This window comes from Mastacembelus armatus, chromosome 19 (genome assembly GCF_900324485.2).
Source record: "Mastacembelus armatus chromosome 19, fMasArm1.2, whole genome shotgun sequence".
NCBI lineage: Eukaryota > Metazoa > Chordata > Actinopteri > Synbranchiformes > Mastacembelidae > Mastacembelus > Mastacembelus armatus.
In genome coordinates, this window is record NC_046651.1 from 4,112,850 (window position 1) to 4,128,953 (window position 16,104).

Below are 16,104 nucleotides of genomic sequence, written 5' to 3' on the forward strand. Positions count from 1 at the left end.
TGTACCCCTGCCTTTCACCCAGAGAGAGCTGGGATAGGCTCCAGCAGATCCCCGTGACCCTGGTTAGGAATAAGTGGGTATAGATAATGGATGGATGTTTCCACAAGATGAGTAGCATGATTAGTAAATTGGCCTTTATATGTAATACTGCCTAAATTTGCATTTAAGGAGGATATGAAAAGTGAATAGTGTGAAAAGTGTAAATTTTGAGTCAAGTAAATTTACAAAATGTTATTTATGTTCATGCAGCCACAGACTAATTCCCGCTAAAGCCAAGACTGAGAGATTCAGGAAGTCTTTTGTGTCCACGGCCATAAGACTATAATTCCTCAATATAAACAATAACGCACACACACACAAACCCCCCAAAATAAATAATTAGTTAATTATTTTATTACTTTATGAATTACTGTTAATCAATATAATTTAAATAATCTCAAATTTAAAAACTTTGAATAACTGCTGCAACAATTGAATTTCCCCTTGGGGATTAACAAAGTACTTCTTCTTCTTCTTCTTAAATTCTACAAAATATATAAATTATCCAGTAAACAATAATAAATATTACTAAGATCATAAAATTAGTAGACATTTGTTACTAATAGTAATTTACAGTAGTTGTGGTTGTTAGTATGGAGATGTCAGATTGTTTGGCTGATCTTTCTTATTTGTATAAATGATAATTGTTTGGTATTTTCTGCATGCTTTAACTTATGCAGTAGTATAGAACAAAAAGTAGCAAAGTAAATAACCACACTCGTTGTGCTCCCTGTGGGCATGTAGGTAACACATATCAAAAATCTGGGCCTTGGTAGTGCATCATAGTCTGCTTAATGGTTTTCATCCAGAAAGAAATTACAATCCCTAATTATTACTTTAGATTTTCAGGGAATGCACAAATATTCAAATTTCATTACCTTTAAAAATGTGAGAACAGTACCAAAAAGGGTTAAGCTTCCAGTAGTGGCGTAACAGTGCTGTCTAACAGTGTATAAAGCAGGATGCTGTGTGTGTGTCTTCATGATGCAGCAGTTTGACCCGGAGCTGTTTAAGCTGGCGTTGCCCTGTCTCAGTGCTGTGGCTGGAGCTCTTCCTCCAGACTACATGGAGTCTAACTATATGGCAATGATGGAGAAAGAGGCATCCATGGACTCAGATGGAAACTTCACTCCACAGCCTGCAGATACTACCAAGTATATATATTTTTAAGTTTAACTTCCATTGTACATGCCAGAATTTTCTTTTATTGTTGTCATGTTAATTAGATGTGCATTGAGTATTTTATAAAGGATAACATAAAATCCAGATGCAAATGAATAAGTCCTAAGCATTTAGTTATAAAAATAAATTAGAGGAATGTTGGTGTGACTCACAGGTGATCCCACATGGTTGAAATTGTTCTGTCTTCATTAGTGTAACTGTTCCAGAAAAACTGGACTGTTTCATAACCAGATATGCAGAGCACAACCATGAAAAGTGGTGCATAGAAAAGGTGAGGCAACAGGTCACATAATGTTCACAATTCAAACATGTAACTGTGTAACTAATTTGTTTCGATTATATCCCTGTAGTTATATTGTGCAAGAATATGCTATAATTTTGACATATCTCATGTATGTTGTACAGTTTTCCAATGGCTGGTCATATGGGGAACAGATATGTGAAATCAGCAAGACCCACCCTTTACTGAAACCATACAAAAGCCTCCCTGAAAAGGTACAGTCTGTTTACCTTGGTGAGAAAGACCTGAAGGCTTTCAGTTGTTTCTGAAGTCAACACATATCATGCCAACTGCCTTCATGTCCTGCTTTGTGGAAATTTAAAATGACAGTTGTTGTAAAATTCTATAATTGGCAGCTTTGGACAGCTAATAATTATATATCATTAGCCAGACATGGATGTGGGGGTTATTTTCCCCAAGCAATTGGCTGCCACTTGATTTTGATATTATCTTGAAGCCAAGAAACCCCTTTCCTCAGGTACTGCATAGGCAGGTGCCTTTAAAGACCTTTCAATGAGTTGGCTTTTTTCAGACCAAGTAGCCTTATGTCACTGAAAATATACTAGAAACTGATCATTTGAAGAAGTGAACATGTTTGTTCTTCTCTTACAAAGGAAATTTTATAATGGAATAATGTAGTTGGGTTGTATTTTTGCAGGATAAGGAGTCATACTGTGGGTCAGTCAGAGAGTCTCTGAAGACCATGCTGTCATGGGGCTGGAGCATTGATAGGATCAGAGAGGGAGACCCTACCAACCTCCATAACAAGTCTAGGAGGATATCACAGGCTAGCCAAGTACACACCGAAACAGTAACACACTTGACACCAACATATACACAATTACACAAGCAAACACACATGCAAATTAAATACATGAATTTTTCGGTGAAAGGTATAAAAAATGAAAATGACATTAATAGGTGACAGCAATATATTCTCTTCTACAGCTGTCATTTGAAGGTGCCCTGGCCTTCAGTCCAAGACCCATTGATATGAGCAATGTTACATTGTCCAGAGACATGCAGGTAGGTAACTAGACACAGAGGGAGAAAATAATATAGGGTGTATGACCAAATAAAACAGAAACTTCTTTGAATATTGATACCAATATAAACACCAGAGTGTATTGAGGAAGAAAGATCTGTACAGTGCAACACTGTCATATATGTTGTTTTGTTTCTCTAGTCTATGGCAGAGCTTCTTGCAGAGAATTATCATAATATATGGGCTAGAAAAAAGAAAGTGGAGCTGGAAGCGAAAGGTGAATCTAACATTATTAACACATTTCAGATTTTCTTTTTTCTTGAAACTACAAAAAAATACTTAGAGAGACAAGTGTCCTTTGTATTTGTATTTGTATTAGCCCATTTCCATTGCCCCCCGTCCTGTTGTGTTTCTGTGTCTAGGTGGAGGAAACCACCCCCTTCTGGTTCCTTATGATACATTGACGGCCAAAGAGAAATCCAAAGACAGAGAAAAAGCACAAGACATCCTCAAGTTCCTCCAGATCAACAGTTACACAGTGTCTAGGTAGGAAATACATACAGGTAGGATGTAAAGGAAATTTAAATTTTGTATGTATTTACTTGAAATTTGTAAATTAGAAAAATACTAAATTTGAAATACTACAGTGTGTTAGCCTTTTACATGTGCATACCTCTATTGCTTGAAATATGCTTGTTTGTTCAAATGTCTTGTCTAGAGTGAGATATTATCAATTTCCTGTGTACTTTATGTCCACTGCAAATGTCTGGGATGTGCATTGAGAATACAAGAAGATAGAAATTGTTTGTCTACAGCACTAAATCAAATCACTCCTATAAGTATGAGGAAAATTAATTCAAATGAGAGCTGATATCCCCCCTCCGTCCCACCCCCCACCACTGGTCTTTTGCAGGAGAAGAAGTTAAAATTTACAGTCAAAATAATCAGCACTTATCCATAGTTAGGGTGCGAGATAAAATCAAATTCTAGGCAGTCAAGTGGCTGTTTAAAAATGAAAAAGGCCTTTAATTAATATAATTAATTAATTAATAACTAGACAAGGGCAGTCGTGGCCTAATTGCGGGTTCAGGACTGGCACTTCAATACCACAACTAAGGTGACACCCTTGAGCAAGGCACCAAACCCCCAACTGCTACCCATTGGCTGTTCCTAACCTAACCTCCTAACTTCTAATGCAGAGCACAAATTCTGAGTATGGGTCACAAAGTCACTTTCACGTGCAGCAGTGTGCTGCCAGGCTGTTCAATGAGGCAAGCCCCCTTTACATTAATATACAAAGTATACTCCCAAAAAAGTTACATACGTTAGCTGGGGTCCTGTCGTGTGCACACAAGACAACAATTGTACACATACAGTAGTAATGGGTTTTGTGAGCTTTAACACCACCCTTGTTTTCTATGGACTGAAGTGCCCTGCAGCTCTTACTGTTTTAAGCCCAAAACTACAAAAAAGATTGAGGAATATGGAGCCTCACGATTCTATTTGTACTAAGAATCCTAGTTACATGACAGCTTTATAATTTTTATTTTTTTCCCCCACATTTGACAGAGCTAAACAAGCAGTTTTCATTCCTTCAATCTCTGTACTGAAAGATAACTAATGAGTGTATTTTAAAAATGTCTGATCAATCCTTCAAGAGTGTCTTTGGTGTTTACAGGGGTGTAAAGTCACAGGAGTTGGACACTCCAGCTATAGAGAAACGATTTGCCTACACCTTCCTCCAGCAGCTCATCACATACGTTGACCAAGCTCATCAGCACATGATGGAGTTTGGTGAGACTCTTCAGCTGCTTAATGAATAATTTAACAAATGACCGTTCTGAAAAGATGCAACATGCATGGAATATATTGTGGCAATTCATAGCTGGGCAATGAAACAGGATTTTGACTTATTTGATTTTGAATTATTTTCAGTATTGCCAGAGCAATTGCTACCAGAGGTTTTCCCCTTCCATCTAGATCTCTAAACTTTCCATACAAATCCATACAAACAATTGCCACTCTCTTTGCCTCTCTCAGTACCCAGAAACCCATTAATTTACTGTGTTGACTTCTGACTGTCAAGACTATGGAGCTACTGCAGTTGTAACTTGTCTTGTCTTTCATACATACAAACACATGCTTATGATGCCAGTGATGCTGTGTGCTTGTAAGCTAACTCTCTGAAGGTAGCACTTTACTTTTTAAATTAAGTGACACAAATACACTATTTAGCATTAATCTTTTAGCACAGTGTGTAACAGTAATCTGTAAACCTATTCAGATCTTATCTCTGATTCTGTCATTTAGACCTGGGAGCAAGACCAAAGGGAGAGAAGATTCCTCATAAACAGCAGATTAAATTCTTTGGAATGGTGAGAATTCATTATCTTTACTTATTCACGAGTACCAGTTGGGTATATGGGTAGCATATTTGACCTTTTCTGTAAAGTTTGAGATGATTCTACTAAAACATTACATTAAAACCATTAAATTAGATCATTAAATTAGATTAAAACTGTAGAAATAATTATTTTTCTAAATAAAAATCTTTGAACCCACACAAATGCCAAATGCCAAAAGAGGGTGATGCAAACTGTGCAATTGTGTGCATCACCCAACTGAACAGATATTTTGATTTAAAGTAAATGAATAGAACTAAGGATTAAAGACGGGGCATGTGGTCAGTAAAATCAGCCGTGTAGGTAGTGATGGGACGCTCGAGCCCGTCTGCTCGACACAGTTATCGACCTTTTGAACTGGACGTGTCGCTGAGCAGTGTTTCGATCCCTGCTTCAACATGCCCAAAATCACATGACCAATGCGAGCAAGGCCTCGTTACATCACATGACGTGTCGAGCTGCTTCGTGGGAATTTTGAAAGAGCTGAGCTTTTCAATATGTCAAGGCTTTAAAAGGTCTGAGTCACTGAGTCACCATGGGTATTTTGAGAGGAAGAGATTGCTAGAGACATTATTATTGACATTTGAATTGTAGTCAGGGAGAGTGTTAGTTTACATTTAGGTTTAGGTCTATTAAGTTTAGCTACAAACAATGAATAACACATACACACACACACACCACACACTTATTCACACACCAGACAGACATAGAAACAGAGTAGGTTTAGTAATAGGTAAGTCAGAGAGTGAGTTGAGGGACTGAAAGAGTTGTGTGAGATTCTGTGTGTGAAAGGTGAGTGACTGAGTGAGCCAGTGAGGAAGGGACATGGAGGAAGAACCAGTGCCAAAAAGAGCACGATCATGTGCCTGGGAGCACTTTGATTTGATTACCCCCAAAAAGGTCAAGTGCCTGATTTGTGCTCAGGAGCTGACATACAGCAGCAACACGTCCTCAATGCTGCGATACCTGCGCTCCAAACACCCAGAGACCACACCTAATACAGTAGCAGCAGATGCTGCTACTGCTGGTGGAGACTATTATCATTGTCTTTTACATAGTTGTACACACAAATTATATTTGAATGTAATCAACTTCAAATAATAAGCCGGTATAGATAATGAATAAATGTAATACACTTTATCGGTCAGCACCAGAGGAAGAACCTGTGCCTGAGGCAGGAGACAGCCTGTGGGATCTTTTGGACAGTCGAGTTGGTTAGAATTATTAACATAAGTATAATTTTGTTATGCAAAAAAAATTACTGACTTGCTTTTGTTTTAGGTGCCACTCACAAATCACATAGTGCAACAGCAGATGCAACTGTGGAAATCCAGAGATACCTGTCTGAGCCCTACCTCTCCAGAGGAGAAGGCCCACTCAGTTACTGGGATACATGTGCAGCCATGTATCTCCATCTTTTTCAGATGGCCGAGATATACCTTCACATGCCAGCTACATCAGTGCCATGCGAGCGGGTCTTCTCCAAAGCTGGAGACGTAGTGAGCCACAAGAGGAGCAGATTAAAACCATTAAATTAGATCATTAAATTAGATTAAAACTGTAGAAATAATTATTTTTCTAAATAAAAATCTTTGAACCCACACAAATGCCAAAGTCACTGAAATACCCCATTTATAATATAAAAAAATTGCATAAGCACCAGCATCAAAATACTACCAATACAATTTTACTATTACACATATTTGCCTCATCAAGGCTGCCTGTTGTACAAACATCTTTAAATATTGCATTATGCAAAGACAAAAACAATGACACACCTTTGACAAAATAACTTTTATTAAAGCCTCAGAGAAAGATAGAATGTGAGATCCATTACAGCCTGAAGCAATGAGGCTTTTGTCAAGACATCCGCTCAGATGCAGTTCTCAAAGCCAGCCAGCAGATGTCACTCTGACTGTATCAAATGCTTCGAAGCAGTGTGTCGTTTTCAGGGCAGTTTTCTCAAAGTGGTTCAGTCCTTCGTAAAGCTTCGATTTTGCCATCACTAAATGTAGGTGAGTGCATGAGGGTGGTGTGTGGGTGTGTGTGTGTACGTGTTGAATGGTACAAAAATTCAAACCTACTGCAGACAGCCAGGTGGGTGCTTATGGGAGAGAAGAGAAAACCAGAGACTGAGCTCCATGTGCTTTTTCAAGAGAGCACTGGCACACAGGACCCAGGTGTGCCTGTGCAGCTAATGAGCTCAGGTAAACCACTCCTTCAGCTCCTCTCTGCTCCACCCACCACTACCTGCAAAGAAAGGAGTGAAAGGCAGAGTCAGGGTTGTGACTTCAAGGACTCCATCGCAACACAAAAAAACAACTATCAACCAGAATAGAAGAAACTTTTACCGCCCAGCTCAACCTTTTGAACTTTAGGGAGCTAAGTTAACCCTCTGGGGTCTGAGGGTGTTTTGGGGCCCTAGACAAGTTTTGACATGCCCTGACATTTGTGCTTTTGTTAGTTGCTTTTAAATATATTAATGGCTAAAGTCTGATACTCAGCACAAACTGGGCTACAATAATATGTGAGCAGCAAGTTTATACATGATTGTGTTTTTGAGAAAACAGTGTTTCTGAAAACAGCCCTCAAAACCTGTGGCTACCCCAAGTGGGCTTTCAACAAGGTAACATCCACATCGGCCAAAAAAAACAATATGTAGCAGGGGTTTCTGAGAGGCTTAAACAGATTTTAGGGAAACATCAGATACCAGTCCACTTCAAACCCACCAACACACTGAGACAGAGAGTGGTTCACCCTAAAGACCAGATACCAAAACAAAAGAGGAGCAATGTGGTGTATGCTGTCCAGTGTAAGGAAGAATGATCAGAACTCTACATTGGAGAAACCAAAGAACCACTCAGCTGGAGGATGCCCCAACACAGAAGGAGCAGCTCCTCGGGACCACAGTCAGCTGTGCACCTCCATTTAGAGGAAACAGGACACTCTTTTGAAGACAGTGAGGTACACATTTTGGACAGGGAAGATAGATGGTTTGAAAGAGGAGTCAGAGAAGTTATCTATGGCCAAGTGGAGAAACCCTCTCTCAACAGGGGTATATCTTCAATATACCAGGCTGCCCTTTCATCTGTTCCCAGCAAATTAAGGAACAAATCCAATGTTTCTCAGGAAGAACAGACTCTGAAGACAGCTGTGGAATCAGGAGTCCAACATTAGATCCTAACGACCCTCACCTGAGCTCACTGCTTTGGTCACTTAACGAGCCTACTATTCAGACTAGGTGTGAAGTGAAACCAACTGGGGCATGGGCCTAACGACTCTCACCAGATTTGCTTAGCCCACTTGGTGAGCCTATTGGGCCAAGGGGGGAGTGAAACTACCTGGGAAATAAATTTGGAGGAGCAAATAACATCCCTACCTCTGGAGAGGTGTTGATAGCTAAAGGCTCTGCCTCCCATTCTGTTTTTGAAAACTCTGGGAACCACAAGTAGACCTGCACTCTGAGAGCAAAGTGGTGGAAGATTCATACTACTCTTATTCATACTATATAGAGCGTACTGTTTTAATGGTCGGGAAGTACATACTTAAATGTAGTACCTACTAGATAATGTGCGATTTCGGACTCAGCCAAGGTCATTATTAACCATGTACTCAACCTCAGCATCCAAATATCTACACTTCTCAGGATAAAAAATGTTGACGGAGAGGCTGTGTGTCACCCACATCAGTATCATGCTCAACCCAATCAGTGTGGAAAGCACATCACCAAATAATGCAGGATACTGATCGACTTCAAAATAAGTTTTTCAAACTCTACAGCCATACAGATTCAGGTAAATGACCAAGCAATTAAACCAAGCAACCTCTTTAACTTTTTGAGGCTCAAGAATAACATTGTCCCACTGTATCAGCCACTAGGGCAAGACTTACCAGTGCTGACACCAGCTGGGCAGCACCGAACTCACTTGAAGACTGAGTATAAAATAGTTTTAATAGATAAATATGAAACATATTGACAGACTTCCCATGATCAAGTTTCGGAATGAAATAATTCTGATCTGAAACATGTTTTACCACTGTGTATGGATCAGAAAACTTTGCCAAGAAGGGAGAGCTCACCGACGGGCAAAGAGCCAAAATTAGTCACCAATGCTAAATTCACATAGCTCAGTTTTTGCAGTAATACTGTTTCTTCATTTTGGCCTGCGATGTGGCTAATGTTTGTTTAGCTAGCTCCCCTGCTGTATATAGCCGATGCCTAAAGCCATTCACATTGTCAGTAAGGTTGGTGGGCAGATCTGTCTCCTTCCACCCATCTGCCATCTAAAAACAGACAATGGGCCTTGGACTGTGGCCAAACACTAAATCACCGGGGCTAAACCCAGTGCTTTCCTGCAGTTTATTTATATAGCACAATTCAAAGTGCTTTGCAGAAATAAGTTAAAGTTAAAAGTACATATGCAAAAGTCAAAATAAGAACCAGCAAATAGTAGAGATGAGGATTGTATAAAACTGAAACGCTGCTTCTCCTTGTTTAGTCCTGACTCTGAAAATGATCAGAAGGCCTGTCCCTGATGTTCTCAGAGAGATGGTTCATATGGCACTAACATGTCAGAGATGTACTGTGGTGCTGAGCCACTTATACACAAGCAGTGCTGTTAGAGTGATAAAATACTTATGTATATTTTGTGTTGAGGATTGTCATTTTGCAGCCTACAAGTATGTACAAGCACTACAGGTTTTAAGAGGAAACACATTGTCTCAAGCTTCAATGTTGTAAGTGACGGTTAAGCACAATGTTACAATAGCAGGATGTGTGCAACCAAGATATGCCCCAGGTCAGCACAATGAACTATCTGAGGAAATGTCCTCGGTTGGTAATGTCTGTGCATTCAACTGGTTTGAATAAAAAGCAGAGAAGGGGAAGTATCCGACAGAGTGCTGTGGGAGACTAACGCTGTAAAGTGCAGGCTCTGTCGGTACTCTCCTTGCTGCAAGAAATAAGCAAACGTTTGCTGTCTTTCTTGAGAGTGGTGAGTCCTTAGGTAAAGAACCCAACAAGTGCTGTATTAAAGTCTATTCTCCGAGCGACAGGAAACCAGTGCAGAGATCTGAGAACAGGAGTAATGTGGTTGTACTTCCTGGTTCTAGTCAGGACCCGAGCAGCAGCATTCTGAATGTACTGCAGCTGCCTTACTGCTCGTTTTGAGAGCCCTGGGCTAGCAGGCCATTACAGTAATCTAACCTGCTTGAGATAAATGCATGGATGGGTCTCTCCAAGTTTGCTTTAGACATGATCCCTTTGATTCTTGCAATGTTTTTGATGAGGTAAAATGCTGACAATGTTATTGATTTAATGTGGCTGTTAAAATTCAAGTCTGAGTCCATGGTTACCCCTAGATTTCTAAGCTGAGTTGAGCTAGAGAAAGAGACTCGAGGTGACTGCTGACAGTTTCTCTTTGTTTCTGTGGCCCAAAATGATTACTTCAGTCTTGTCATTGTTTATTTGGAGAAAGTTTTGCATTCACACAGTTCAATGCAGTGACACAGTGAATCGCCTGGTCGCCCCAGGTAGCCCCTCCTCCCAGTCACCACTAAGGTCTGTGCAATAAGCGTGCAAAAAAGATTTAAGCAATTGGTGAAAACACTCTAAAGCTCCTTGGCTTTATACATGATAAGCAGAAGAGTGATTGTGATGGATTCCCAGCATTTTCAGCAACAGGGATAATAGGTGAGATGTAAAATTAGATCCTTGATCAATCTGAATGACATTAGGAATCTGAAACAGAAATTAACTGTGTTAGGAATTTAACAACTGACCTTGCCATGATTGTATGCAAAGGATAGGCTGGACATCCTGTGCTCTGATACATAACCGCAAATATTGGCAATATTTTAAACTTAATATTGTTCTTGTATGGGGCACCTATGTTTCCCAACTCCTATTTGCAAATGATATTGCCGTATTTATAAAGATTTTCAACTGGACATTAACAAAAGTCAAACAAAAATCAACAGGTTTCATTTGTTAGATTCTTTGTATTTGTTGTGGTTCAGAGATTTGGGTTTCCTGTATGGACTTTTGTTTTGGTTTCCGGTTTCCTGTATCGCCTCATAAGATCCTAGGTAGCTTTACATTTATTAGTTTAGAGTGGTTTCATCTGTTTCCAATTGGTCTTGTGTTTCTGGTCTATATATACCCTATGCTTTCTTTTGTCTGTTATTGGAGCATTAACCTGTGAATGTGAATGTGGTTATGTGTGGTTGTGTGCTGTTTTCATTCATGTCCGTGAGGAACAGAGTTTTTGTACCACAGTGAGAGCCATTATCTGCAAATAACGAAAACATGGAACAGTGGAGAACCTTCCCAGGAGTGGCCGGCTGACCAAAATTACCCCAAGAGCGCAACGACAACTCATCCAAGAGGTCACAAAAGACCCCACAACAACATCCAAAGAACTGCAGACCTGACTTGCCTCAGTTAAGGTCACTGTTCAAGACTCCGCAATAAGAAAGAGACTGGGCAAAAATGGTCTGCATGGCAGAGTTCCAAGATGAAAACCGCTGCTGAGCAAAAAGAACATAAAGGCTCGTCTCAGTTTTGCCAGAAAACATCTTGATGATCCCCAAGACTTTTGGGAAAATACTCTGTGGACTGACGAGACAAAGTTGAACTTTTTGGAAGGTGTGTGTCCCATGTCTGGCGTAAAAGTAACACCACATTTCAAAATAAAAACATCATACCAACAGTAAAATATGGTGCAGTTCAATTCAATTCTTTTTATGGAGATACTGGGACATCCAGATAGTAATGAGTTACAGTAATCTAGCCTTGAGGTAACAAATGCATGGACTAGTTTTTCTGCATCATTTTGAGACAGGATGTTCCTAATTTTGGCAATGTTGCACAGGTGAAAGAATGCGGTTCTAGAGATTTGTTTTATGTGTGAGTTAAAGGACATGTCCTGGTCAAAAATAACTCCAAGGTTTTTCACAGTAGTGCTGGAGGCCAGGGCTATGCCATCCAATGTAGCTATAATTTTAGAAAAGTTATTTCTGAGGTTTTTAGGCCCAAATACAATAACTTCAGTTAGACAGGCTTGAAGTCTGGTGAACTGGTTTGTGTTAACATGTTTCATAGATAGATACGGCTGAGTGTCATCTGCATAGCAGTGGTAATTAATAGAGTGCTTCCTAATGACATAGCCTAAAGGAAGCATGTACAGGGTGAACAGAATCGGTCCTAGCACAGAGCCTTGTGGAACTCCATAACTAACTTTTGTTCGTGTGGAAGGTCCATCATGGACATGAACAAACTGGAATCTGTCCGAAAAATAGGATTGGAACCATTTTAATTAGCCAAGACTCCTGGATCAAGACTAGGCTTTTTGAGTAAGGGTTTGATTACTGCAGTCTTAAAAGCTGTACGTAGCCTGATACTAGAGATAAATTTACTAAGTCTAATAAAGATGAGTTAATTAATGGCAGGGTCATTCATCACTGCTGAGAGCTAAGGGAACACTGGGCTCAACAGAGCTGTGACTTTTTGTCAGCCTGGCTACAGTGCTGAAAAGAAACCTGGGATTGTTCTTATTTTCCTCCATTAGTGATGAATAGTATGCAATTCTGGCTTTATGGAGAGCTTTTCTATATGTTAATAGACTAGTAGGCTAGAAAAATTTCTTCTAAGTTTGTGGAACGCCACTTCCTTTCCAGCCTTCGTGATGCCTGCTTTAAGGTACGAATATGTAAATTATACCATGGGGCTAATCTCCTCTGATTCACTAACGTCTTTTTCAGAGGGGCCACAGTATCAAGCCTTTCACGCAGTGAGGCTACAGCACTGTCAACAATATGATCAATTTGTTAGGGAGTGGGATTGAGGCAGCTGCCCTCCACTGTGTTCGTACTTGGCATAGATTTAAATAAAGATGGAATCATTTTCCTAAATTTATTAATAGCATCATCAGATTAACATCTGCTGTAGTGGAATTTTCTTCCAAACGCTGCATGATCCATCATCTTAAATTCAAAAGTTATTAAAGAATGATCTGACATAAAAGGATTTTGGGGAAAACTATTAAATGTTCAGTTTCAATGCCATAGGTCAGAACAAGATCAAGGGTGTGATTAAAACAGTGGGTGGGTTTATTAACATTTTGAGTGAAACTAATTGAATCTAATATAGAATTAAATGCAGTGCTGAGACTGTTATTTTCAACATCTACATCAGAGGTCACTAACAGGCGGACCGCGGTCCGAGTGCGGACCCAGAAGCCGCCCCATACGGACCCGGACGTACAGCCAAAACAGAAGATTATGATTTAAAACCTAACGGGGCGCTTCTATTTCCACCGGCGCAGCTTTTTTAGACTTTACAGTAGTGGAAACGCACAGACCAATTGCATGCGAGTTGAGCCATCCCACGTGATACCACTCAGCTTATGAAGTCTGTGCATCCCAGGCGGTAAACATTACGACTCTACAGTGTAAACAGCGCTAGAGGCAAGTTACACATGAAAACAGTGTTGCCAACTTAGCAACTTTGTCGCTATATTTAGCGAGTATTCAGACCCCTCTAGCGACACTTTTTTTAAAAAAAAAAACGCGACTAGCGACAAATCTGGCGACTTTTTCTGGTGTTACTTGAGACTTTTGGAGACTCTGATTTGTCTGTACTGCACCGTTCTTACACTTCTCTCAATTTGCCGCAGTAAGACGGCTAATCAGCTGCAGCCGCGAGCCCTCCCCCGTCCCAAAGCCTTCACAGGCGGCCCAGTCCTCTCGCAGCAGTCCCTCCCAGCTGCAGTCACAGCAGGAAGTGTTCACGCCTCCGCGTCCCGACTGCAAATGAATCGCGCATGCGATCATGTATGTGTGTGGTCTGTACTGATGCATGGCATAATAAAAAAATAAAATAAAAGGTAAAATGTTCTTTGTCTAAAATAAATCACTGCATTTAACTCAAACAGCCTCATTTACAGCAAGGCAAATGTGTTTAGTTCTGAGAACTTATTAACTGCAGGCCGTCATGCTACATTATATGGCACAGTACAAATATTTTGAGTGTCCCTTATTTCTTATAAAGAATCACAATTGTCTCTTACTTTCCATTTTTGAAGTTGGCAAAAGCCTCCATCACAATTACAGCATGTGCCATGGACATTATGCAAATTGCGCAATGACGTCATTCAGCGACTTCTAGCGACTTTTAGGACAGCCAATAGCTACTTTCCTTACTGACGAGTTGGCAACACTGCATGAAAAGACAGTACAAAGAAAAAGAAAGAGAGCGATACATGTAGAAAACAAAGGGAGAGAAACTGTAAAGTGAGACGGAGAAAGAGAGAGAACTTAGTTAATGAGAGAACATTATACATATCTACAGCCATACATATATGTTCAATTGTATGTTACATGACAATAAATATTGTCAGAAAGTTTTTGAATTGTACTGAATTCATTTGATTTGACAGTCAGGTATTGATTACATGCAGATTTTGATAAAACTACTAGGCTACTTAAATAGATATCACACTAACTAGTTAGACATTATGATCTTCCGGACCTTTGCTTCAAGAAATTCTCTCTAACTGGACCTCTTTAAATTTTAGTTGAATACCCCTGATCTACATGAATGTTAAAATCTCCCACTATAATGACTTTATCTGAACTAAGCACTAAATCAGTCTGAAAATTCAGTTAAAAACTCTGAGTAAGGGACAGGTGGATGGTACACAATGACAAGTAGAACTGGTTTTTGTGTTTTCCAGTTTGGATGTGAGAGGCTAAGAGTGTGGCTCTTCTGAGGATGAAAGTTTTATAATAAGTTTGAGTGAAAGATTGCACCCACTCCTCCACCTTGACCTGTGCTTCGAGGAACCATGCTGTAGCCAGGTTTCAGTGAGACAGAGTAAGTCAATTTGGTAATCAGTTATCAAATCATTTACTAACAGAGATTTTGATGAAAGAGACCTGATATTTAATAATCCACATTTGACAGTTCTGTTTTTCTGTTCAATAAGAGGAGTGGTCTTAATTATTAAGTTTTTATGAATAACTCCTCTTCTGTTAACTTCTGATTTATTTGATTTATATGTTCGAGGGACAGACAATTTCTATGTGGTTTGAGGGGGTGACAGCTCTAAGGAAACTGCAGAGAGGCATTTTAATGAAAATCTATTAGAAACGTGAACAGGCAGGTGAGGAGCTGTGGGCTTCTGCTTAGGAGTATGTCTCCGTCGGACCGTCACCCAGGCTAATTCTCCGGGCTGCTCCGGAGCTGCCCTTGGACCGCTAACAGACCTGAGCTCGGTGGCTCCACACCAGCTAACAGGGCTAGGCTAGCTGGCGTTTGTTCAAACGTGCACTTCCAAATCAGTGATCCTCGCCTCCAAAGCTAGCAGAACCTTACACTTATTACAGGTATCATTATCGCTAAAGGAGGCAGAGGAATAACTAAACATGTGGCACACCAAGCAGGAAAGAGAGAGAGATGGAGAAGCCATGTTACTAGCTAGCTAAGCTAACCGGTAGGCTAATGAACGCTAAGTCAGGAAATAGCAATAAATACCGGTCAAAATAGAAAGGTACTTGACTAGTACCGGAATGTAGCAGTTAATGATTTGTTTAGAGAGTTTAGTTGGTTTTTAGGTGTGTTACACTATAGCTAGTCTGTTGCTAATCTGTAGACAAACTGTACAACACACACAACACGACACGCTTGCAATAGGAAGTGATTCACTTACCCGGAAACAGTGATGGTCTGGGGCTGTTTTGCTGCTTTAGGACCTGGAAAACCTGCTGTGATAAATGGAACCATGAATTCTGCTGTCTACCAAAAATCCTGAAGGAGAATGTCCGGCCACCTGTTCGTGACCTCAAGTGAAGCGAACTTGGGTTCTGCAGCAGGACAATGATCCAAAACACACCAGCAAGTCCACCTCTGAATGGCTAAAGAGAGAGAAAAACAAAATGAAGACTTTGGAGTGGCCTAGTCAAAGTCCTGACCTGAATCCAATTGAGATGCTGTGGCATGACCTTAAAAAGATGGTTCATGCTGCTCGAAAACCCTCCAATGTGGCTGATTTACAACAATTCTGCAAAGATGAGTGGGCCAAAATTCCACCACAGCGCTGTAACAGACTCATTGCAAGTTATTGCAAGACTCTTGCACTTGATTGCAGTTGTTGCTGCTAAGGGTGGCCCAACCAGTTATTAGGTTTATGGGGCAAACACTTTTTCACACAGCACCC

The 16,104-nt window shown here is 40.2% G+C and overlaps 1 protein-coding gene across 1 annotated transcript in view; it reads left to right on the forward strand.

The window, feature by feature from the left end:
* Nucleotides 1–16,104, forward strand: part of ryr2a (ryanodine receptor 2a (cardiac)) — a 289,201-nt gene that overhangs the window by 157,821 nt on the left and 115,276 nt on the right. Inside the window, 9 exon segments of the mRNA XM_026315769.2 lie at nucleotides 1,030–1,193; nucleotides 1,414–1,492; nucleotides 1,627–1,716; nucleotides 2,160–2,297; nucleotides 2,450–2,527; nucleotides 2,688–2,763; nucleotides 2,909–3,032; nucleotides 4,165–4,296; nucleotides 4,810–4,861. Coding sequence (XP_026171554.1) covers nucleotides 1,030–1,193; nucleotides 1,414–1,492; nucleotides 1,627–1,716; nucleotides 2,160–2,297; nucleotides 2,450–2,527; nucleotides 2,688–2,763; nucleotides 2,909–3,032; nucleotides 4,165–4,296; nucleotides 4,810–4,861 — 933 coding nt within the window.